This window comes from Macrosteles quadrilineatus, unplaced genomic scaffold (assembly GCF_028750875.1).
Source record: "Macrosteles quadrilineatus isolate MER2022 unplaced genomic scaffold, UCM_ALF_1.0 Scaffold_15__1_contigs__length_3749704, whole genome shotgun sequence".
Classification (NCBI taxonomy): Eukaryota; Metazoa; Arthropoda; class Insecta; order Hemiptera; family Cicadellidae; genus Macrosteles; species Macrosteles quadrilineatus.
In genome coordinates this window covers 1,155,529-1,182,601 of record NW_026542608.1, presented here as the reverse complement: position 1 = coordinate 1,182,601, position 27,073 = coordinate 1,155,529, and the positions used below count along the sequence as shown (strand labels likewise).

At 34.8% G+C, this 27,073-nt stretch overlaps 1 protein-coding gene across 1 annotated transcript in view; it reads left to right on the top strand.

The window, feature by feature from the left end:
* The window catches only part of LOC129005069 (1-phosphatidylinositol 4,5-bisphosphate phosphodiesterase epsilon-1-like), a 162,621-nt gene that overhangs the window by 7,415 nt on the left and 128,133 nt on the right, over positions 1 to 27,073 (top strand). Inside the window, exon 2 of the mRNA XM_054433860.1 lies at positions 4,244 to 4,576. Within this exon, the coding sequence (XP_054289835.1) occupies positions 4,559 to 4,576 (18 nt within the window). The 5' untranslated portion in view covers positions 4,244 to 4,558. The remainder of the gene's footprint in view (positions 1 to 4,243; positions 4,577 to 27,073) is intronic.

The window sequence follows — 27,073 nt, the reverse complement described above, 5'->3', positions numbered from 1 at the left end:
AATCACACGAAATTCCAAATTAAGTTTGAGTGCCATTTGCTTAAACTCTTTGACGAAAGTCATTTTACAGTCTGAGGCTTGGCAGGGCGAGTGCCGGCCAGGTATCAGTGACCAACGTATATCGTTGTCAGTGACCGGTTCCATGGTGCGGAGGGTATGGGGGTGGAAAGATCAACAAGGGGGGGGGGCAAAATTTGTTTAAGGGATAAAATGAAACTGTAATAACCTAAACTAACCTAACCAAACTTGCTGATTATGAAAAAATTGAATAAAGGCTTAGGCCTACTAATCAAATCGATCTTAATTTTCAATAGATATTAGGGTAGCCCAGTTAAGAAACTGTACCTGATCTCCGTTACATAATGCCCACTACACCCCCTTCCACTAATACCCCTCCCCTGAATCACTCTTACGCTGAGTTTAGGAAAGATGGGGACAAGGAAACTTAGGGACACGGAAAGTTAGGGACAAATAGGGCTTTGAGCAGGGAGGAGGGAGAGATTAACTGAACTAGGCTCTGAAACGACTCTTTTAAAACGAATCGTTCTCCTGTTTCAGTTCACAGAGTTCTAAAATAACGGGATTGACTTCAAAATCATAGTTTGAATATAGTATTTGCAAACAGTATACATAAAAGTGTTAAAATTCAGTCAAATCAGGCTCGACCATATAGGTTTGCTAGCTCCTTTTTTACTCATTTTGGATAAGTTAAATATAAATTACAGAAAATATAAAAGTATTCTATGCAATAATATTACTGAATATAAAGTAATGGCACATTATTAAGATATGCTGACATAATTAAGCGTTGCAAGTTTAAAATTCGAATATATTTGTGATACGAATTCGTGAACTATCTTGTTCCCACGAAATCTATCTACTGATTATATCATTGATATACAGTAAATCACATGGTAAATGGAATACAGAATACCTGGAGACTACAACCAAAGATTACATATGCTACGCAATTTTGTATGTACAAATTTTGCGTAGCATATGTAATCTTTGCTACAACTAATTTGTCAGTTTGTAGTTATTTTATAATCACCTTTATCATAACGGATGTCTCGTGTAATTCTTGCGTGGCACATACAAAACTGTCAATAGTCATATATTCACAAACAGTAAATTGGAAAATAAATTAAACAATAGGTGGAATACTTTGTACCTGATGCCTACGAATACATTTTACAACAGGTATTTAATAATTAATCTTTAATCTTTCTCAGTAATAGCTAGTCTCGGGTTGTTCCTGACTTTAACAATAAGGCATATTGTGTTGTCCCTAACCTCTACAAAAGTGAACAAATTTAAGGGGAGATACAACTAGATGTAAATACAACAAATCGAAGTTACAACTAGACCTAGGTACAATTACAATAGAGAACAAGTCGTTTTAAAGAGTCGTTCTCAGAACTGTGTCAGCCTCCGTTTGCCTCCCCTTCGGCTCACAACCCTATTTGTCCCCAAGTTTCTGTGTCCCTAAGTTTCCTTGTCCCCATCTTTCCGGACACCTATTTGACATCTATTTAATTAATCTATTTATTAATCTATTTATTTAATCTATTTAATATCTATTTATTGGGGAGTCAAACGGCACTCGGGCCTATCTGACAGTTTTGACAGTTAATAATCCCCACGGCAAAGAATAGAACGGCACTCGCTCCGTTTACCGTTATGTTTGTAAACAACAGAAATGTAAACATTAATGATGACTTTGTATAACCTCAAATTATGTGGTTAATTTTGTAAAGATTAGAAGGTTATTCCCACATTATGATGAAAATAGTTGTTGATCACACGGAGCGAAATCTCTTTTCCGCCCTACGCCCTCCGCCCTCCACTCTCCGCGCTCCGCGCTACTCATCCGCGTCTAGGAATACCCATCGACGTATAATAACCATCGAAGTATGTTGTGTTATATAGTTCGATGATAATAACTCTGGAATACCTGGCTAATAAAGAACATTCACATAAGTAAAATTCACAAAGAAATACTTCAATGTTTAATTTTAACCAGACATTAGTGAAGTTTTTCAACATAGTGCGCATCATAATTTTAAAATGTTTACATTGTCATATAATTACCCCATCTGCGGTCATCCACACTCGTATACTAGGACATGGCCACGATATTGTGTGTGTCTGACATAACCCTGCACCTTGGCGTCCCAGCTGACTGAAACTTTCTGACAAACTTTATCATTCCTTGTAATGTAGTTTTACGTTCACTTTCATTAAAACTCAGAGAAGAAATCGTAAATCTTTCTGTCTCTTTTATATCGTTCAAACGCGTTAAAACTTGATGTTTTCGTTCAGTACAACGATTAATTGAATTTATCCATACTTGAACCCCCTATAAATCTGTATATTTAAGGTTAACAATCTATATTTAAAATGTAGGTGATGTCTAAAAGAAATAGCGTCAACACAACTATTGTGTTGAATTAAATTTACTTTTTAAGGGTTTAGTTCATAATTAAAAACATGAAAATTAACTACAATTCAAACGGTTACCCCTTTCTCACTGTCTATAATACCTCAAGTGTCACACTATATGAGTGACTGTGACATCCCTCCTCGGAGACTAACACAGCGTTGTAGCCCACGGCACTTTGAGGCTAAAGATACAAGCTGCAACTCCTCTATATCTCTAATGCTGCATGTAGTTGAGTGACACCCCGTATGAGTGACTGTGACATCCCTCCTCGGAGACTAACACAGCGTTGCAGCCCTCGGCACTTTGAGGCTAAAGTTTCAAGCTGTAACTCCTCTATATCTCTAATGCTGCATGTAGTCGAGTGACACCCCGTATGAGTGACTGTGACATCCCTCCTCGGAGACTAACACAGCGTTGCAGCCCTCGGCACTTTGAGGCTAAAGTTACAAGCTGTAACTCCTCTATATCTCTAATGCTGCATGTAGTCGAGTGACACCCCGTATGAGTGACTGTGACATCCCTCCTCGGAGACTAACACAGCGTTGCAGCCCTCGGCACTTTGAGGCTAAAGTTTCAAGCTGTAACTCCTCTATATCTCTAATGCTGCATGTAGTCGAGTGACACCCCGTATGAGTGACTGTGACATCCCTCCTCGGAGACTAACACAGCGTTGCAGCCCTCGGCACTTTGAGGCTAAAGTTACAAGCTGTAACTCCTCTATATCTCTAATGCTGCATGTAGTCGAGTGACACCCCGTATGAGTGACTGTGACATCCCTCCTCGGAGACTAACACAGCGTTGCAGCCCTCGGCACTTTGAGGCTAAAGTTACAAGCTGTAACTCCTCTATATCTCTAATGCTGCATGTAGTCGAGTGACACCCCGTATGAGTGACTGTGACATCCCTCCTCGGAGACTAACACAGCGTTGCAGCCCTCGGCACTTTGAGGCTAAAGTTTCAAGCTGTAACTCCTCTATATCTCTAATGCTGCATGTAGTCGAGTGACACCCCGTATGAGTGACTGTGACATCCCTCCTCGGAGACTAACACAGCGTTGCAGCCCTCGGCACTTTGAGGCTAAAGTTACAATCTGTAACTCCTCTATATCTCTAATGCTGCATGTAGTCGAGTGACACCCCGTATGAGTGACTGTGACATCCCTCCTCGGAGACTAACACAGCGTTGCAGCCCTCGGCACTTTGAGGCTAAAGTTACAAGCTGTAACTCCTCTATATCTCTAATGCTGCATGTAGTCGAGTGACACCCCGTATGAGTGACTGTGACATCCCTCCTCGGAGACTAACACAGCGTTGTAGCCCACGGCACTTTGAGGCTAAAGATACAAGCTGCAACTCCTCTATATCTCTAATGCTGCATGTAGTCGAGTGACACCCCGTATGAGTGACTGTGACATCCCTCCTCGGAGACTAACACAGCGTTGCAGCCCTCGGCACTTTGAGACGAAAGTTACAAGCTGCAAATCCTCTGAATCTCTAATGCTGCATGTAGTCGAGTGTCACACTATTTGATTGTGTCCTATTCAGCTGTTTTCATTTAAACATACTAGCTTTGGTAAATAAATATATACCCATTAGCCATTTTGCATGTCAACTTCAGTATCCTAAATCATAGTTTTCGTTGACCATGTTGAATGAGTGTAAATAGGTAACATGTTTATCGTAATAATAGAATATTGTTACTGTCACACAGTTAATTTACCTAACGACGATTGCCTCAATCACATACAAACGTTTAAGTTTATCCTCATTTTGCTCAACTAATGATAATTTATTTTTTCAGGAGAGTTTTCTTCTGCCCGTACCTTCATTTGGACCTGGTGGTAACATCCAGCGTCCTGTCAGTCCTCTAGTCGAGGACACTGAGGGCGAGGAAGGAGAGGGGGAGACGGGAGGAGGTGGTGGGATTCTCAAGAAGTTCAACACGGGAGTGTCAACCCCCGGAGCTCCCAAGGCGGTCCCGACACAGCCGACTCCGCGGACTACCGCCAACAGCATCCTCAGGAAGTGTTATCCTTCTAGTAGTCCTCAGGCACCCTTCCTTCCCTCGGGACATCTGGAGGACTGCCTCCCTCCCTGCTACCATGGCGCCAAGACTATGGCCAAACTTATCAAGGTAGGTCTTTAAAATCCTGTATTAGGGTAAAATAACACTTAAATAGTATGATTAGGAAAATGCTACAGCACCAAAAGTGTAACGTCTGAAACTATAAACCTATAGTGCAGCAAATTACCTTCGTGACTTTGGAAAAATAACACACCCATTACTATACTGAACAATTAAAGGTTTTTGTTGGTTACGAAAACTGGAAAATCCCCAATTTCATAGGCCTACTAGGAGAAGAGGGAGAATTAAATTTATGGAACTCAGTGGGTACGCGGATCTCGGTTGTCTATAGTCAAATGTTGGTAACTATTTTAGCTTTTGGATAAGTTTCTAAAGTATTTGTGTAGGCCTACTTAACGACTTAAGTACAAGCAGCTCCTCAATGAATGTGCAAGGTAACTAACTACTGGTGATTCTGTAACTGTTTATCTTTATGTGTAATGGGTGGTAATGGTCGGTAATGGGTGATACCTATGTTGTTTATTTATAACAAAACTTATGGAGCCTGTGGTATTGGAGGCCGTAAACTGTTCCTAGACTCGTCAAACTGTAATGTCAAGGTACAGCTCACTTCGGTACAATCGATATCTGTGCTTCCGAGGAAGCTACTGCATGAATCACCTATCCTGCACGCAACAGTCGACAGTCACAGGAACGCTCGGGCTCAACTACACTCACCACATATACTATTTATCGTAATTGTGTTTTGCTCTAAATCATTAAACACGATTTCAGGCTTGACCTTTTTGACAGTTGTTAAAAGCTACCTTCTTAAATAGAAATGTTTAATTTGGAATTGATTGTGTGATAAGCTCTGAGTCGATATTAAGTACCAAAAACACCAACAATAAAACGCAACTAAAACAACAACAGAAAGAAAAATAAAGGTTATGTATACTAGTGTTCGATGACTGGTTTACTTGCTACTAATAGTGTCGTCAAAGTTGCACTGATTTAATAATGTTACAGTATCAATATTTGTTACATTTTTGTAAACACGTGTAGAAATTTCAATGAACTATTGTAAATTGACGCAATGACGTAAACCCGAGGTGGATATCTCCACCTAAATCATCAAAAGAATAGAGTCATGAATCAGGCAAAATCGTACAATTAAAACCAACACCCGTACACTATCACCAAAAATGCGGAATTTCCATGTTTTACCTGGGAACTAAACACACTCAGTTTTTGTCCAATTCTTTCACCTTAAAAAGTTTAAATAATAGGGTACAGTATGGTTAATACAGAATAATATTTCATTAGACGTACTGTACAGTACGTTAAGTATTTAAAAAAATGTTGGGCTATTATACCCAACATTTGTACATATAATGTATGCTTAGAATTCTATATTATGTATTACGTATTGGTAAAAATACACCTTAAGTCAAAGTTATTAAGTGTCTAAAACGTTTACCGTCACAAGTTTTTATATTAGTAAGAAATAGGCTGCTGAACGAGTATTCAATTTTCCTCCCGTAAAATACAGTTTTATTATACGGCATAAAATGTGTTTTTCTCCCTCGTGTTGCCTTGTTCGTTTGATTTGTGTCCAAATATTTGCAATTAAGTTCTCACAGTGGCATTTCGTTGCTTTAAATTGTAGGACCAAATTCGATTTTGAGCTAGTTAACGCTTGTATTTAATTATGAGATTCTGTAATAATTGTAAAGAGTATATTATCATCTCTTTAAAGAATTGAATCGTTTTAAATTCCTGTTGGTTTACTTTAATTTTAAACGATAGTTCTCGATTTATTTTAAAAAAAGACGTTTTACATAACATATTAGCTGCAAGACAAGAACGAATAAATACTATCTTTATCCAAACTGATTGTTCTTTAGCTAATTTGGCAAATGTTTAGACGATCGGCTTAAAACTGCAATACTTCTTGAAGCAGTAACATTTTGAATGCATGAAATATGATTACAATACTTAAGACTTGGTATAAAGGCTTTTATCAAGTTAATTTGTTAATCACGGCTGAGTGAGACAAACAAACTCAAACGGGCCACAAAGTACAATTGAGTTGGTTGCATTGAGTTGGTAAAGTTTAGATTCGCCTTAACTAGACTGAGAGGAAATTATTACTTCGTTTTGTCATTCCTCAGATTGTTAGCTTTACTTTGAATGAATTGTCAAGCTACTTTCTAATCTTTTATCCCAGTGTTTTAAAGCTGAATTAAAATAATTACGGAGTTTAAATATTAAATTGACAGATGTTATTAATATCACACTATTACAGTATTTCCTCCCTTCCAAGTATCAAATTGATAATCAGTTTCCAGTGAATATTGTGTACTCCTCTTATCAACATACAGCTCAGCAGTTAACGGCTTAGCCTCCTCGTTTGAGCCAAGGTGTTGGGTTCACTCGCACTTCGCACTCCAATGCCTTCATTGGCGTGGGGGCTTTGATCAACAGCATGCAGCGTATTTTCCGTTGGATTTCCCTCATTCTGGAGACACTGAACCCTACAGCGCCGCAGATTTCCGATCAATCGATATTTCCAACTCGGCAACACCTCACTCGAGCCACTGGCCACTAAAGAGTTTTTCTCGGACTTTTAACCACTTACTTACGGTTTGTTAGTAGCTTGGGCTCCCTCATTTTAACCATTTCCACCCATCAAACCGAAAGAGTTCATAATTATAGAACGAACCTTTGTGGCCATCAAGTCCATAAATAAATAATGAAAGTAACAACCGCGCCCGCGCAATTCGTCCGAGGCCGCGCGGACATCAGTGTCTAGGTATTGTCGCTGAGGGTTTATGAACCGAAAATACAGTTTACTTTTAACCATAAACTAGACTCTGTCTGATGCACTTAGATGGATAAGCTAGTATGATCATAAGTTTTACTGATATGAAACTTTCTTTTTTCAACTTTCCGCGTCGTTTCAAATATCAATATCCTAGCGTATCCATGCTTCGCAACTGATTGGAATCGCATGAAATGACACACAGGACTTTTCATATCTTGGATGGATTCAAAGACCAACACAACTCATATTGGTTTCATGAATCAGGTTTAAAATATTGTTATGGTTTAATTTTGTTTGAAAATATATCTTTCTTTCCACTACTAAAATTTTACTAGGGGTTGATTTAATTTGGCTGATTAGGATATGTATCGCAAATCTAAAACTAAATAATGCATTTCGTATAAAACCCACCGTCGATGGCATTACTATATGGGAAAATATTTAAATATGTTTTGGAACCATCAAAATCGACCCCTGCTACTGTAAAGCTACTCGACCCAAGTTGTTAGGAAAACAGTAACCGACAGGAATGAGGATATCTCGAAAAAAACATATTGAAATTCATGCTTCTGAAGTTGGTACTCTTTTGAGCAAACCTCTATGCTGTGGTAACCTCTAAGAAGTTACAAGGATTCTTATGCGGCTTTATTTTTCGAATTCTTATTTTTTTTAGAACATTTTTAGCGAATTTCCCATATAGGGAATAAGCTATTACCGTAGTACTCATGGTAAGACCTGGACCCGGGACCGATTTTTTTTTCCGTTTTGAGGTCCCTAGAGGCCAAAAACACCATCCGTTCAAATTCATATATATATATATATATTTATATATATATATTTATATATATATATGTGTCCGTTAGCGCGATAACTCGAGCAAAAATGATCCGATTTTGATTAAATTTGGTACAAACGTGTAAACCTACGTTTATTCGAACGAGTTCGCGAACCAGCATGATCGGACCATGGGAACGGGGGTTTATGGGGGGTTTTATGGGGTAAAAATGGGTTTTTCCCATTTTTGACCCAAAAAACATCAAATTTTGCAATTTCTTTCAAAACTATTTTGTAGAGCTTAAAAAAACAAATAATTTAGTATATTGAAGCGTTATAATGCGCCTAATGGTTGCGGAGAAAATTCCAAAAAATTGCAAATTTAAAATCCCCATGTTATTCTTATGGAGAATAAGTAAACTGTTGTAGTTTGCTTGTTTAATAACATATTTTGCCCAAATTTGGAACATGTTTTTATTTCTTACTAACAATTAACATTTTACATAAAAAAACACCTTTACCCTCCCTGTTGCAGCAAACCTAAGTATGTGTTAAACTGATTCTATTTAAATCTATACTTATTTAATACGCAAGCAGATTTTTTGTGACAATTACTCCTCCTAAACTACTGAACCGATTGTCATGTTTTTGGTGTCATTGGAAAGAACATAACGTGATGTTGTGCAGGAAACTTTCTTTTTAGGGAAATAATTAGAGAGTGAAGCCCTGGAGCCCTTTAAAGTTTCGTATTCCTCCATAAGATTAACATTGGAAACTTGTAGGGATAAATGTGATATTTTTAAGGATACATTTTAGTGTAAATCCAATCAGGCAAATGGAAATTCGCTTAGTCTGCAGGTTTGCTGCGGCGGGGGTATTTTTCTTTTTAATGTGTTATCGTTTACATGAGTCTAGAACAATTAACACTAATAAAAACCTTTGTCAGCACGGAGAGATATTTGTATTTATTAAAATAATACACAGACGTTCGTTTTATCGTATTCAAAATATATATATTTTTAAATATAAACGTGTTTATTCCTTAATAAACACTAAGTTTTTAAAATCGCTGATTTTAACACAGTTCTTTAAAACACAAACCTAAAATATTTTTGAAGAGGTTTTGTCTCGACAAACATACGAGGGATCTCACGATGAACTCGGAGAGTTTGCCAACGCTGCCAGCAGCCTAAGTGCTGTAACTTTGCTGGGGGAATGTAATTTTCAGCGTCAGAACTCGTCCATAGTGATTTCGACAATGTTTTCTCGCCGTGCGACAGTTGTATTCGTCAATACGGGATATTCCTTTTAACCATTTAATCGCAGTTTTTATATTTTCTACTGTGAGTGCATTGTAACTACCAACTATAAATAATTTGAAATTATGGAAAGACCATGACATTAATTCGGTTAAATTAGCAGCGAATCGGTGTATTTGTGTTTAGGATTTATAACTTCCAATCACCGCACGTTTATTTTGAAAATAACTTCACGTTAATGAGGCTTCACGGACCTTTTTCCGATCCAATGCTTTGTGTCTTTACAAAATGTCTGTAACGATTTTATTAGCGATCGTAACTTCTCCAGGTTTAATATTTTATAATTTTAAAAACAACTATATAAGTAGCATCGCATAAAATGTGTGTGTCAGTAAAACACTATATACTTTTCCTACAGTTACCTAACAATGTACATGTTCTCTCACTGATTTGAGAAAGCAAAGTGGCCAATTCGCTCACCAGTGAGACAATGTTAACTTTGTCTCACTCCAGATTTGCAACGTGAAGGCACGAAATAGTGAGCGCGTAACATGCAGGCAACGTCGTATACGCGCGAAATACGTTGGCAGCACTGGCTGTAAATCAGCTGCACTTCTGTGTAAAAATAGGTTATGTTTCTTCATGTTTCTTCACAAATGTTTTTGTTTTATGGTAACTGTAGGAAAAGTATAATGTGCAACTCGAGTTCAAAGTACAATTGCCTCACTCGAGAAACCATTCCTCACTCGCCTACGGCTCGAGAGTAAGGATTTCTCTCGAGTGAGTCAATTGCTCACTTTTCTCACTAGTTGCACAAATAACTATTTTTGCTATGCAGTTTGCAAATACAAAATTGAAGTAGTAAGTAGGAAGATGTTGAAGTTAAGAATGCACGTTTTAGAAGGTCTGGCAAGTCTTGTTTACATTGTCCATTGAGCGTGTCACGATCGAGTCATTTTTAGTGTACAATATTACAAGATACAAGTTTGTACAGATAAATGAAAAATCTAAGTATTGACCGATAGTAAAATTATGTCCAACGCAACAAAAATCTCTAAGTTTTGTTGATTTATTATTCCTGTAAACTATCCATTCATTCGTTGTAATCAATATGTTTATGTATTTTTAAATATTTTAAAACTACATCAATGCAATCATTGAACTAGCACTAGTTCTAAGATGCCTATTTAGAAGCACGGGCCTGTTGCTTATAGGTTTGGCAGTTCATTGATCACAGACAGATTGTGATCACAGGGAGATGATCAGCTGTTCACGACGTACAGCGTCCTTTTGATCACAAGCGTGTTTTGCGCCTGATTCCCCACAATCTGGAGACACTTGAACAACACGGGTTTCACTAATGAATAGACGTTTCCAGTCTCGCGCCACTGATCATGATCATCAATGAGCGAACCAGCGATTTTAAAAATCTACTCATGTTGTCATTTTACGCAATATAGTCAGAGTTTATGCTTTATGCATGCCGGTGCACAAGAACTCGTCGGCCAGTAACAGATTTAATCAGTTGTTATAGAAAGGTCTTTCACTGAACCTTTTTTGTATTTGACACCATAACTATACCTTCTATAAACTCGAAGTCTACATCATACCTTTCCTCAAGTTTGTCGAGAGGTAGGTAGTGTTCAACTATTACTAAATACTGTGCCCTGCATGATATAGTTAATACATGGCATTTAATAAGGTTTTGTGTTCGTACTGAAATACATAATTTGCACAGATATATACTTATTGTGTGTGTGTGTGTCTAGGATAATCTACAAATAAAATACATCCCATAATAATTAAGATTTTAGGAATTTGTATTAATCCATGTTCCTCTTAACATTCTATCCCTTGCATTGCACACTGTGGCTGTTTCATATTCACTACGCGGAATATTCGATAGCAAGTAACTGTTTCTGTAACATATAGTTTACCATAAAAAGTATTGATCAGTATCAATTAGACCTGACTACTATGACGTTAAATATATGATAAAAATCGATAACCTAGTTGTAAGGTAAGTGCTCGTAGATTTGATGGAGAGAATGTCGAACCTTGTCATTTTCAATACTCTTCTCTCGCAAACTTCACCCTACCCCCTACCCATAACCCTACTACCCACCCGTCATCAACTCACGGCACAACCTTTAATGCTAATACCCAAACTTTGTTGTAGTCATATTGTAAAATCCGGTGAATTTTGTTTAAACTGTTTTGGCTTTATGTGTTTCACTTCAAAGTACCGGGTCTTAAATAAACAATACATAAAAATGATATTTGTGAAAGTAAAAACCGTGGGTAGTTCTCAAAGGATTTTGATAAAAAATGTATGCACGAAAATGTGTATTTTACATTTTACTTGATCAGTTCTCCTGTAGTCATATTTGTGCGCTTAATCATTCTGTTCATATTTTAACTCCGTCATCTACCGTTTTCGGATCACTGCCTCCTAAATACAGAATGTAAATTCACGATAATTTTTATCCGAAACCTTTTGCTAAACAAGAGAAAACTTCGATATAATTAAGAGGCCAACGAAATATATATTTTTTTTTGTTTTCAGAGAAAATGTTTACATTGGAATTAAGGACCATAACACGTCCGACCGATGTTATAATTAACACCTCTACTTTTAATTAATATGCTTACGGTAGTAAATGTCCCAGTGTTTGATGACCTATCACACAGAGTACTGTATATCATACTGCTGTGCTGTGCTCGACAACACGATGTATAACATGTATTGATAGTGTGTGTTTCCGCTGCGCCCGCGGCCGGAGACTTGATGAATCAATAAACACTTTTTCAGCGGCTCTCGGACTAATCTCTCTTGATAAATGCACAAACGGTGATCGACTGCGTGATTCCGGAAGAATAATTATAGTTCTTTCCTCTGAAGCCGTTAACTCGTACCGCCCCACGTCATTTGTCTTCTTTCTCCTTTAGTTTAGAGATTTAACTCATTTCCAAGATATGGTCTAAAGTATCCCTTGAAATAACAAATGCAGTTATAACTGTCCACTTTATAACTGTCCACTTTTATGGACAATATACAAAAACTGTCTACAACCAATTTAGTAAGATCTATCAGAATAGCGACTATTCAGCATTAGAACGCAGATTATGTACAAACGTAACAAGTGTTAAGCCAGAACATTAAGAGGAGCAGCGTGTAAAAGCCCAACGCGTCGCTAGATCCAGAGGGGCTAACTTGTATCGTGCTAACATCCAAAGTTTGTGTTCATGAACTCTCTTGTCTAATGGAAACCATTTTGAACCCTGTATGAAATGTTAAAAGCATTTGTACTTTTAACTAAACCAGTGAGTTTATGTTACATTAAGGACTGTTTTGTTGTATCTTATTATTTGTATTATATAAATTCAGAGAGACTATATATACAATCCATAGTTAGGTACATCATGATGAAAACAAATATGCCCAAAGTTATAACTCCATTTTAAGTTATACTAGTGAATTATGCATTATGACTATGTCCTAGAAAATGCATATTTATGTGTATTATTAATTCACATGTGGGGCCGTCTGTGACGTTGGGCAGTATCGATTAGCATCTCTGTATTACTGTTTATATTTCCACATGTGTTGGCGATGACGATGGGCTGCTGAGGGCAGGTAAATGTTAAACAGATCTGCGGCTCGCGCCATTTAACTGGGCTAAAACCAGCGCGACCAAACAAACAACGGCATTACCAACATTTGACCTGTAAACAAACAGCTAGAGTCTCTGCTCATGTCCTTTGCCAGCAGGTTGTAGTTTCGGTAAAGATCTAAAATTTTGAAAAAAAATCTGTTAATTCGGTAATTACGCATTTTCGAACACATGTTATAGAACTTTTGTTTTAATTGTACACGAAATCAATTCATTTATTGTTGAATGCAGTTGTATAACTATTCCGGGTATCCCGTTAGTAAGTACCAGCTTTAAGCACAAAATGAAGCACACCCTATAAGCTTGGCTCTATTTTGCCTGACTTGCACACCTAAAAATCATGATTTTTCATTTTATATCTATCGTTTTGAACTCGATATTTTTATTTAGATACTGTTAAATAACAAATAACCGCGTTCTTTACATCTTTTCATCAAACATGTATTTTTTTTTATATAAGTCATAAATTACTTAAATGACTGCCATTTTGAAACAAACTAATATTTGTTCATGATTTTTCTTTTCTAAATGGCTTATGGTATGTTAAAAGGGTATTCGAAATGTCATAGAGATGTCCTAAATAACTTTTAAGTTATAAATTTAAAACACAAACAAATAAATGGTAAATATATCGCTGACAAACATTTTTGGGGCAAATGTCATTCTTTTCAGTTACTAATTAAGAGATACCCTGTATAATATAGCTACAAAGAAAATTATCAATATGTTTTAACTAAAGATAATTTTCTTTTATTTATATAATAAAATTCATTCATTAAAGATTAAGCCGCCAATACAGTATAACCTGAAAATATATAAATCGTAATCGGGCTAAGTAGATACTGTTAAATGGATGTCCTTAAGCCCGCTACACACGGTCAGTTCGGTGTGTCAGTTTGGTGTGTTCACATCGAACTGACACACCGAACTGACCGTGTAAACGCCAAATTGATGTGAGCTCACATCAAAAAACTGAACTGATGGACTGATGAAAATTCATCATTTCGATGTGACACACCGAACTGATGTCAGTCCGAAGTGAGCGTGTGTACCGTCACGTCAGTTCAGTTAGTCAAATTTTGGTATTTGAGCATACGCAGCCGTCATTATAACCTATACCATAGATAAAACATACTCCCTCAGTAGAATTCTCATACTTAAGGATAAGCTGAAGACAATTTGTTTGTTAGTTCTGTCCGGTGTACTGTAAAGGTCATGTTTTGTTTACAGTTTGCTTATTGTCATTTAAGTCATAATTCATGTGAAGTTTATCACCATTCATTCACAACAAATGATAACTTTAGTAATCTTATAAAAGTCTTGTGGGGAAGGTGAAAGAGATCTCCTCACCAACAAATCTGTCGTGTACGTAGGAAAATAATCATTTTTATAAAAATACATACAAAAGAGTACGACTTCTCATGAGGGGAAGCGTACCTGGGAGGATTAAACTCCCATGTACGTAGCACATTGAACTGACACACCGAACTGACCGTGTGGATGCAAATGCTGCGTTCAGTTAGAAGTGACAGTTAGAAATGAACACACCAAACTGACACATCAAACTGATCGTGTGTAGCGGGCTTTATACATGTAATAATTCCTTGAAAAGTATAAAATAACCTAATTGTTATATTATACTGACAATCAACGTAATGTCCATCCCTGCTAATTTCAAAATACATTATGGTATACATATTACTCGCCGATGGTAGTCAGTGGCTCGGGGAGGGACACGGGAGATAAGCTGGTGTCAAAATGAACAACCCTTCCCTCCATCATCCCTCGCCTTCCTGTAAGCGGGCTTTACGTGAGAGTGAAATATCACAAGCCACGGCGACGGCATACTGTGCTGAATATCTTACAACCTGTAAACTAGATTACCGTTCAAAATTGTTTTACTACACAATTAGTATATTTGTATTATTGTTGACTGCTAAATAGGCCTGTCAGTAACAAAACCTCCAAGGTGGTAATGTAAAATCGCGCACACTATTTAATAGGTTTACATAATTTAGTTAAAAGATTTTATTAGAAGTATTGAAGTGAGGTTGTTCAGATGAGGTAGATGACTTTTCTCTTATTATCTTTCTTTTAATGGATAATTCTAACTTCAAAGGATTAGTTATTAAACCATCAAATATACATACATATGATGAAATTAAATTACAAATGAAAAATTTGTATATTTAAGAGGCGAAGTTAGGACTTGGAACTTGGAAGTCCTCTCTTCCACTTAACCTCTCAATCTTAATTTATGATTAGTGCAATTCATATTTAACAGCTATTTTTAGTTATACTGAATAGAATATGAAATGTGTTTTTAACTTACTTGGGTGATTTGTTATGACATATTTGAACGATAGTAATTTTTTTAAGAGGAATAAAAACATTACGATAGAACCATATTTAGTCTTGTAGTCTTTCAACTAAAGAAAATGAACAGAACATTCACACCACCACCCCTGGCTCTGTTGCCTGTGTTTTTATTTTATTAATACTTTTTTGAGAAAAATCTGCATACTCTGCAAACGAAAATGTCTCTGAACCTTCAGAGAATTTTTTGGTCAGGGGAAATATGCTGATAACTTGGAAACTGAGGAAACATGGAGCACAAAACAATTAAGAAACAGTGTACGTACAGTCAATCCAAAACCACCCGTATACCATTTTTGTATTATTCTGCTGTATGCCCGCAGGCCAAAATGTTTAGTGGACTCCATTTACCGGCTTAATGTACAACTGTTGTGCAGAAGCTTCGTGTGGAATTGTGATCAACTATTGTTGATCACTTAGATTATGTGTTAACTGGGTATTTGTGAATTATTAGACCATGTGACAACACGCTTATAAGTGCCATCTCAGGTCAAATTTGTATTTTAAAGTAATTCAATACTGAAAAAAGTAACAACGTTTTATATGACATAATAACTACGGTTAAGAAACTTTAAACTGATATATTTAACCAATTTATTTTATTCAAATTTTATAATCCACAGGGACCCAGTTTGTCTTAACAAGTTCCTTCTAAAACTCATTCACAAAACTTCTCGTGTGACTTCACATTCCAATTCATGGTACACTATTTACTCTATTAAACAATTACATAGTTCAAAACAATGGCCTATATTTGTAATCGTTGCAAAGCATCGGTTGTAACTCTTCCTATTCAAAAAATAATAAAATTACTTTGCATCTTAATTTTGTAGTAAATGTTGGGAAATATAAGATTCTATTTAAATCGCCGACAAATATTAGAACATCAAAGCTATGCAATGCAGTTGCATGGTGCGGCACGTAACGTGTGGGTTTTAGTCTCAGGTCCATTTCAAGTTTTTCCCCTCATTTAGCGAGGAACATTTTTCTTTGCAATAATGGTTTCCCTATTATTTACCAACGTCATACTAGTGTGAGGAGCATGTCCCTAATGAAGCGTGTAAGCCCCATGGAGACAGCCTGAGGTGTCCAGTGGGGTGGCTACTGGCTAGGACGCCGACGCCGACGCACGACGCGGACGCCGGGACGGGACGGGACGCGTCAGACCGCAGTGTACTCGCGACTGTCTCGGCGTCCCGACGTCGCTGTTCCGACGTCTGTGCCGCGTAGCAACAAGTGGCGCCTCCCTCACACACTAGCACAACACAACAACCCATCTAGGTACATCCCTTGCCACTCTCGCTTTGCTTGTTCAACTTTGTTTTGGTATTTTTAACACCAGGTGTAAAAACATTTATGTCCATTAGGCTTCAAACTTCGTTGAAACACATTAGACAACTTAGTTTACTTTTACTACATATGACATGTAAATTATGTTATTATAGAACTCGTATTTTTTTTATACGATATTGTTGTAATCGCAGCATACTTTCTATTGACATATAATTATTTCTCAACAGCAAAATTATTTTGTCGGTTTATTTTATATTTTAGTTCCTAAGATATGTCAAAAGATATTAATCACCTGCAATTCATAATAGTTTTTTTTATTCCTCAATGAATATAAATTTTAAGAACTAGTAAAATATTTTGTTTACAGACATAACTCATTATATCTGTTTACAACCAAACTTCTTATTTTGGTCGCTAAGTTTGTTTTTATTTCAAACGGTCTTATGTTACTTTTACAAGATTTGTTGGTAAAGTTCCAAAAGTATGGATTTTTATAAATGCTGCTTATCCTTTGTCGAGCCGCTGCTTACGTCACTCAGGGCGGGGTGATGTTAGAGGGGGAGGGGAGGGGTGCATCGGAAACATAGATGAATCATTAATTAACCGAGTACTGTCCCTACATTAACTTAACCGAAGCTAATGTCAACTTTACGATATTCGTTAATTAATTTATTGTTGTTCTAGCTGCAATTGGTTTTCTATATCAATTAAATTGTCATAGTCTTTTGTTATGTTTAATAGGGTTTCAATTTTACGTTATTTTATTTCAAGGATATTCAATTACTTGTTTAAGTAATTATATGCCATTTCTGTGATAAAACAGCATATACAGTATCAGTTATGCCCGAAAAATGTATTGGATGTTTTAGTTGTTTAAGCAATACATCCCTAACTTATTAACAACGCACAATAATATATTTGTATGTATTTATAGGTATACTAGTATAGTGTAAATATGGCAAACCTCATCATAACTATGTTATCATCTTAACTACAGAAATAGTTGATCAAAATTATTATTTTTGTAGTTTTTTTTTCTATATTTGCACCCCTCTTGTGCTGTTATTATTTCTAAATGGCTCTCTAGTTTTTCTTTGTCTATATTCATTCACGACAATATTACTACTAATTAGGACCGTAACTATTTAAACAACAAAGAATAGCTATTTTGTTTTAAACCCTGTTATTAACCAAGTATATTTAAAACCAACACCATACGATTTGTTTTATTTGGTAAAAAAATATATTTTTTTATTGTGAATGCGGCCGGAATAGATGCTCAATGGAACATATCATTTATACATTCAGTAAGCATGTAGGAATTTTAAACACGTATGCACCTTTTATAAAACCAGTTTATTTCTGTTTTTTTCTTTTTTTTGCGAGAAAATAAAGCAAAGTTTTCCAGCTTTTCCGTTGGATATGGTTTGTTCTGCTGGTATACACAATATAAAGGGGTGGAACTATTTAAACTCTTGTTAATGTTAAATTATCATATTGTTAAGCATAATCTAAGGACGTGTGCACAGTGAAGTAACTCATGGTTGTTTAAACTGTTTCTTTCAAGTTGGTATTACAAAATAAAAAGTTGAAATAATAAAAAAAACTAAAATATACAGTACTAAATTTATGTTTTCAAATAGTAAACCAATAGAGACTTTAAAATACTTAAATTACATAGGTTTAAATTGTTTTCACGGCTGTTGCCTATTTGTTTGATATTACCTGTAGTCTTTTTGGAATCACTTTTTTCTGTTAATGTGCTAGGTTACAAAAGTGGTGAATTTTAAAACTTTTGATCATAAAATTTTTAAGAAAATGACCAGTATTTATTAATCGGTACTGCCGAGTGCTTGAAAAATAAATACTTCCCAATATTGCATTATTCAGTAGTAAAATGTTTAAGGGACCGAGTACAATCTTCTTATTTTCTTTAGTTCAGTAAAAAATCAAGTTCTTTATATCAAATGTTCTTTGTATAAATGCTATGTTCTACAGTTTGGACGTTTCACCACTATATTGTCTGTAAACAAGCCGTTTTTTTGTCTGTGCAATGACAACGCATCTGTAAATAATCAATTCATCTTGTGCATGGGAACTTTGTTCGCATGTTGCATTTACTAGAACAGAACCAAAACTCTTAAGCTATTATCCATCTTAATAAGATATGCCGTATAATATAATAGTTTACTGTTAAATCCACCGTCTATTTTTTTAAATAAATACATATATTCCGAATACCTAGCTTTTTCAGTTCTACTTAAAACGAACTCCTGCATTTTCAAAATTAGTTTTTGTCCTAAGCATTCCTAACCTACACGTACAATCCTTTACTTTTATGGAAATATATTCATTTCGAAATCAAATAAGGTATAAGGCACTGTTTTCATGATAAATAAGCAAAACATAACATTATTTATTATTTAGTATATTTTTACATTATTTAGTGGTTTGTACCGTTGAAAAATGTTAAGAGGGATATTAATTTAATTAATTCAGGCCTAATTTACTATGAAGCTAGTCTTTGTAAACTGACTATGTTAACTAATTTGTCTCTTGAGTAAACGACGTGTTTATTTGTTTTGGCAATAGTACAGGCAAAATAGATTAAAATTCACCAAAAAAACAAAAAAATTAGTTCAGGGATGAAACTTTGGTTTTAACTTCGTTTTACCAATAGAAGTCAAGATCCGATGAGTCCCTAACAGTCCCGATGGGGGAACATGGTTTTTAGGGGGTGGGGAGGGGGAATTTTGATATAATTCATTATTCACGATTTGAAGTCATTTAGGAAGTCGTTTTTAAGGTTTGTATACTTGGTGAATCGATAGAAACCATATTTAGGTCGATAGAACCACCTCCATAAGAGATTTAGCATATTGGTACATGTTTAGTTGTTATTTTTTCTAGGAGGGGTAAGGGGAATTTTAAATAATTTATGATTTTTGACTTATGACTTGTTGGGTGTCGTTTTCAATGGATTTCTACATGCCAAATAGAATGGAACCACTATTTTGTCGATATAACTACATTATTAACAGATTTGGAGTGCTATCTGACTGAAATAAAATAAATGTTTGTGCACAAAATTAATTATTTAATATTTAAACATAAAAATTAAAACTATTATCAAAACATCAAGTATTAATTGAATGAGTTTATTTTTACAATAAATTCAATTTTCCCCATTATAAAAAATACCCCCGCCGCAGCAAACCTGCAGACCAAGCGAATTTCCATTTATCTGGCAGGATTTCTACTAAAATGTGTCCTTGAAACTGTCAGATTTATTTCCTATTTAAGTAACATTATTTTTAATTAATAATTAGGTTTGCTGCTACAGGGATGTAATGGGGGTTGTTTTTATTAAAATGTTGATAGCTTAGTATGAAATAAACAAAATTGCCAAGTTCGTTTTAAATATATCCACAAACAAGTTTATTTATCTACAACAGTTTATTTATTTTCCATTAGAATAACATGGGAATTTTAAATTTACATTTTTTTTAATTATCTCCTTAACCGTTAGGCGTACAACAAGGCATATACTAAATTATTAAATATTTTAAGCTCTAGAAAGTGGTTTGGAAATTCTTTGTTGATGGGGTCAAAAATGGGAAAACCCAATTTTCTCCCCACAAAAGTCTCCATAAACCCATAATACATTGTAATACATTGACTTAATGTTCAATGAACCATTAAGTCAGACAGTGACATTAGGTCATAAAAAGTAACCATGTTTTATGATTTAAAGTTCAAGTAAATATCTTTTAACCTTTGCGTAGCCCCTGCAAAGTTTGTATATATATATATATATGTTTTATATGTTTTGTACATATGTATACTGTTTTTATATCCTTCAGCAAGTCAAAGGAATACATTCTAAGTTACAACGAGGTTTTTAGCGAACTTCCCATATAGGGAATAAGCTATTACCGTAGGTCTCATAGTAAGACCTAGACCCGGGACCAATTTACATTTTTGTTTTGAGGTCCCCAGAAGTCAAAAACACCATCCTTTCAAATGCATATACATATGTGTCCGTTTAGCGTGATAACTCGAGCACAAATTATCCCATTTTGATGTAATTTGGTACAAACGTATAAACCTTAATTTATTCTAACGAGTTTGCGAACCAGCGTGATTGGACTATGGGAACAGGGGTTTGTGGGGATCTTTATGGGGAGAAAATTGGGTTTTCCCATTTAGACCTTATCAAAAAAGAATTTCACAGTTTCTTTCCAAACCACTTTCTAGAGCTTAAAAGATTAAATAGTTTATTATATGCCTGGTGGTAAGCCTAACGGTCCAATTAAATTCAAATTTAATTATCTTTATTCACTTTATACATTTTACATACATGAATAGTGTCAACGCATACAAAATTGGTTATACAACTTCATCTTAAAGACTTAACCGTACAATTTTACAATTATTTTAGAATGTATAGCTAATTAATTTTTGATTTAGAAACTCATCTATACTATAAGGAGCCAGATTAATTAAGAATGATTTTAATTTCTTTAAAAAATTGTGTTTGTTTTGATTTTTTTTTAGTAAGGCAGGCAAACTTCTTATGAATAAACTGTCGATATACGAAGGTTTCATTTTTGAAAGTTTCAGCCGATGACTTTTTACAGTAAGATTTTTCCACCTTGTGTTGTATTTATTGGATATTTCAGTGTTTTTATCTTTATAAACATGCTGAATAGTTTTAAAAATATACAAACCATACACTGTAAAAATTTTCATTCCATTATTACATTGTAAAAAAGTACTTTAATTTTTTTTTTTTAAGTTTAATGTAAATTTAAAATTCCCATGTTATTTTAATGGAAAATAAATAAACTGTTGTAGTTCGCTTGTTTGTGGATATATTTAAACCAAACTTGGCAATTTTGTTTATTTTATACTAAGCTATCAACATTTCAATAAAAACAAATTCAAATTCAAATAGTTTATTGCCCCCTATTACCCCCTCCTATTACCTATTACAACCCCTATTACCTCCCCTGTAGCAGCAAACCTAATGACTCATTAAAATTAATTTGATTTAAATAGAAAATTAATAGTAATCGTGTCAGGTAAATAAATGAAAATTTGCTTGGTCTGCAGGTTTGCTGCGAGGGAGTATTTTATTATAATAGGAAAAATTAAATTTATCGTAAAAATAAACTCATTCAATTAGTACTTGATGTTAAGTTAATTCTTTTATTTTTTATGTTTAAATTAAATTAATTAATTTTGTGCACAAACATTTATTTTATTTCAGATAACACTCCAAATCTGTTAATAATGTAGTTATATCGACAAAATAGTGGTTCCATTCTATTTGGCATGTAGAAATCCATTGAAAACGACACCCAACAAGTCATAAGTCAAAAATCATAAATTATTTAAAATTCCCCTTACCCCTCCTAGAAAAAATAACAACTAAACATGTACCAATACGCTAAATCTCTTATGGAGGTGGTCTTATGGAGGTAAATCCTTAAAAACGACTTCCTAAATGACTTCAAATCGTGAATAATGAATTATATCCAAATTCCCCCTCCCCACCCCCTAAAAGCCATGTTCCCCCATCGGGACTGTTAGGGACTCATTGGATCTTGACTTCTATTGGTAAAACGAAGTTAAAACCAAAGTTTCATCCCTGAACTAATTTTTTCATTTTTATTTAGTATTTTTCCTGTACTACAAAGTATGGAGTATCAAAGGTACAATCGCTAATGTTATTTGTGACCAAAACAATTTGTGGGTGTATTGGAAGTTGCGCGTGTTGTTTGGAAATAGGTTCAGTTAATAGCATATCTGCGATTGTATGCCCTGTACAGTGTACACACACAGTCCAGGCTATTGTGTATCGTTGGATTCTCGTGTTAAAGTATTGTTCGTTGACGAAACAATAGACACATTTGTTAAAGAGTTAATAGTTGTTCGTGTGGTTAGCGTCAGGACCTTTGGGGCTCGTAATGAAGTGCCGCAACACTCCAGCACTACTCTAGAACGTATTTCTGTATGTTATCATAGACCCTAAATTATGTGATATAGTTCTATTGTTGGGTTCTCGTGTTCTGTTTCATTATTTTTGGTCTCATTGTCTCCGTAGCTGCAGGATTATGCGTTTGCTCTTTCGTATGTGTCAGGTCAATGGGAAGCTCGTATGCGATCATTGTTGTGTTTTGTTAAACCCTAAACGGAAACTTTGCCAAGAACTATTTTAATCTGTTAATATTGATTTGTTTTTCTTGCAAGTACTTTTTATCATATTTTATACTTCATGGACTCCCTGATGAGACTGAATAAAATATACCTGTGTGATATAGTAATCTCAATTAGATTTAAATGTTTTATGTTTTTAGATTTTTGCATTTTTTAGATGGTATGATGTTTATGCAAGTATGTAAAATAGGTCAACCTTAAAATTACCATAAAGTTTAATTTGTTTATTAAAGGGCTATACGCTCGTAAAACTCTGTCCACTTTCAGGAGTTCTTTATGTACTTTACTTTAGCCGACTTAGGACTTGTTTAGAAAATTTGACGATTTTCTATAGGTTTTTTACAATTCCTTGGGAAATTTGACGATGTGATATTTTTTACATAATTGGAATCTCACCCTACAATACATAAGGAACTAAATAAATAAAATACATCATAAGTCTTTCGTACTGGAGGGAATACATAAATAATCTCTCCAGTGTTATCAATTTGATATGAGTTAGTATTAATAGAGTTCTTGTGTGATATAAAAGCGTCATAACGTTTTATACAATCATGAAAGTTGTTTGTGTGATGGCTAAATGGATGTATTTGATTGATTCCCGGATTAAACGATTTCCATAAACTAGATGTTTTACCACTCTCGCAAATCCCCGGTTTTCGACTTTTTAAGGAAATACGTTTTGACCTTTTAATTTCATTGTTCACCTTTTCATCAAAAACTTTGCCAAAATTTAAAAACGTGTTCTTAATTTTCTCTTACAAAGCAATTCCTGCATTGCATCCTTACATTTAAAATTTTCTTACCATTTTTGCACTATGTGGATTTACGTAAAAATGTATAAAAAATCTGTTATTTATTTATTTGTCGATACATTAGAACATTATCAGACGCGTTTTACCTTTATACGTTTTCTAGCACTCGCCGTATCTTATTGACGTCTAAGGTGACGATAATTTGACATATTTTATGAAAAAGTGAGCATTTCCTTTGAAATATGAAAGATAATCTGGGTTTTCGCGGGCGAAATGAGGGTAAGATATTGACTCAGCTGAGCCTCTGAGGGAGTGAAATGTGAGAGTGGACAAATGCTATACATCCATCGGAGGGATATGCTGCCCCCCTCACCCCCCCCCCCCCATCGCACCGGACCCTGTTTAATACCCTTTTGCTGTTTGAACGATATTTTACAAACTTTATATTGCAGTTCCATCCCGAGCCCTTCTCGCTCGATTTTCAAACAATACAGCCCAGTTTTCCTCTGAATGGCGCCGCTGATGGAAATGTTTTATTGTTGCATTATAATTGGATCTTTAATTACTTAGCAAGTTCTGCCATCTTACATTGTGTCGTGTTTATCTCTGATATTCTGTGGTCGCTGTTCTGGTTATTCCAATGAAGCATTCGTGCATGTTATATAAATTAATTCAACAATTTACGAATCCAAGCTGTATTTAAATATGTCGTCATAAAAGTCTTACGTAAGGAAATTTACTCAATGATTAGTTCCCCAATTAGTTTGTTTATTTTTCTTAACAAAAAAACTGACAATTACACGTTATACATTTGAAATATTTTATACGTCTTTTTCTCACAATTCATACAAATATCTAGTCAACTGCTACACCGTTAAACATTACAATGAATAAAACTGTTGGTACCTTAAATAGAATAGTTTTTGAAGTTAATACAACTGTAGATTGTAGGTTTTTCTTAAGTTCTTAGATTATTGTCTTAAGGTCATTGTCGATGCTGATATCTTACTGAGTTATAAAAGAAAGTTTTGCACATCGGGCAGGATATTTAAAATCTGAATTGAACAATTGTTGTGTTAGACATAAATGATATGAGTTGAAATCATTATATGCTGCCTGCATACAATGAATCTTACACAATTCAATCAATCAATTTAATCAGTCAATTTAAATTTCCAATGTGGTTAGATACCGAATCACTATCTGCTTCTATGTAAGATTGCGCATCTTGTAGAATAGCCCATTCCACCAATGTTATCTCAAACGTTCAATGGAAAGTTAGTTCCACTAGCTGATCCGGGAATGGAATACTGTTTATAAAGTATGTACCGTTATGTATCTCGAGTACATGTCTCCACACCTCATGTTGCAGTTAGAGATCTCACCACAGTCACAGGGCCCTCTTCTTCTACAAAACTATCCGTTTACCTATGTAAACTACCACGCACAAAAACCGAAATCTCCCACAGACTACAGTGAAATAATACAGAGTATCTTAAACAGAATTGACGTTCAAGCAAAAATAATACTACCCTTATTATTTAGAATATAGAACATCCACATTCTTTTATTTCCCTAGTTCTATCATACATATATATATATATGTGTAATACAAATATGCAATATTATATATATATATATGTAATATTGGCTGTGAGCTAGATCTAAATATATATAATAATTCTACTACTAAGGATTGAAGCCGCGAAACTCATTCGAAATATACTGTATTTTCAAAACTCTTTTCGGTTATATTTAAGCAAATTACTTTTCATTAGGCCTAGTTGTTCTTGTAATTTCTCTTGTCTATTTGTATTGTATTTTCCTCTTATAACACATACTCTGTGTACGAATGCCGGATTTCATATATTAGGCCACCCTAAAGCTGAGCGGATCAATTTCCACAGGGTCGGGTGAAGACCCCACCCTTACAACACTGAATTAGAATTCCTGAATTTAACACGACCCAATTATGGTTTGTTCACCCCTCCTCAGTGCTAGAAAGGAAATCTTACACAGTTGTTAGTGGTTATAAATTTGTACTATATTTATATTTCTGCAAAACAAATGTCTGTGATATATTATACAGTAAAACGATGAAGTTGAATATGTATTAGTTAATCCCATCAATTAAAGTGGCAAATATATTATTCATACAGTGCTCTTTAAATCATACTATTCTTATAGAGGTGTGTTGTTTATAACTTTTTGTCAAGTATATTACATTGAAGTATCTTATGTGACCTCTAACTCCTTAACAGCAAGAGAACACATAATACAGTGATCTACTACTTAAAATAAACTAATGAACGGTGTGAACGATGCGTAGTTTTGTTTGCATTTCTATGAAAACAAATATCTATTAAACAATATACGGTATGTAAAAAATATATTTCTCTTTAACACGAACTAATTATTTTTTCTAAATAGTTTATCTTAGAAAACTTAAAATAATAGCGACCTATGACCTCCGAGTACATTGACAATCTCCGTGCAAACTTTTGCTGGATAAGGAGTTTTCATAAAACCAAACAACCAATTTCAGAACTCCCTTATCTGACGTACCTAGATAATTTGTTGTCGGTGTTGTTTTATTATTATCGTTATTATTTTTGGTATTAAACTACCCATAGACTAAGGAACAACTGTATATCCGACTTGATAAATTGAATTATAATTCCAGTTATATCTTCCTATTGCCGTGAATTTAACGTCCCATTCCAAGATGAAAACCAAAGTAAGGGGTTTTATCAAAGTATGTATGGAAATAAAATTTTGACCTTTTATAAATCAAAAGAATTGTTAAATAAAATGTACGAATTCTTTACTCTTTATCAGAATAGCAGTGAAAAGTACTCCCTTGGTTAAAAGTGTTCAATATTATTTCCAAGCACGCCTATAGTGTGATTAAAAAGTCCCTGAACGGTGTAATTTTTTTTTTACCATAATGGATAAAGTTGTGAGACTTGGCACATTGATAATAACCATAAATGTCTACTCTTTTAAGCTATTATTACTTTTTCATCCCTTAAAAGAGGTGACCTACAAGGAGTCAGACAGAATTGTTAAATAGCAGCATAGATCAAATTTGGTATCGAAATAAAGATCTTAAAATCTGAACTCGAACGGACAACCGAGCCAAAAATGGCAGCTGTTTTAATATTTCTTGAATCTGCCATTTTGTCTATTTGAAAGGCTGCCATTTTATACTCAGTTGATCTTTTGAGCTCAAACTTGCGGCATTGTATTGTACTTGAAGACCTTTAATTTGAAGCACATATCGACCTATGCTTAGGTTTATGATTTCCTTCCAAACTCTGCGGAGATAGCATTGCAAATACAAACGAATCTTTGAACAGCTGTCATTTTTGGCTCAGTTATCCTTC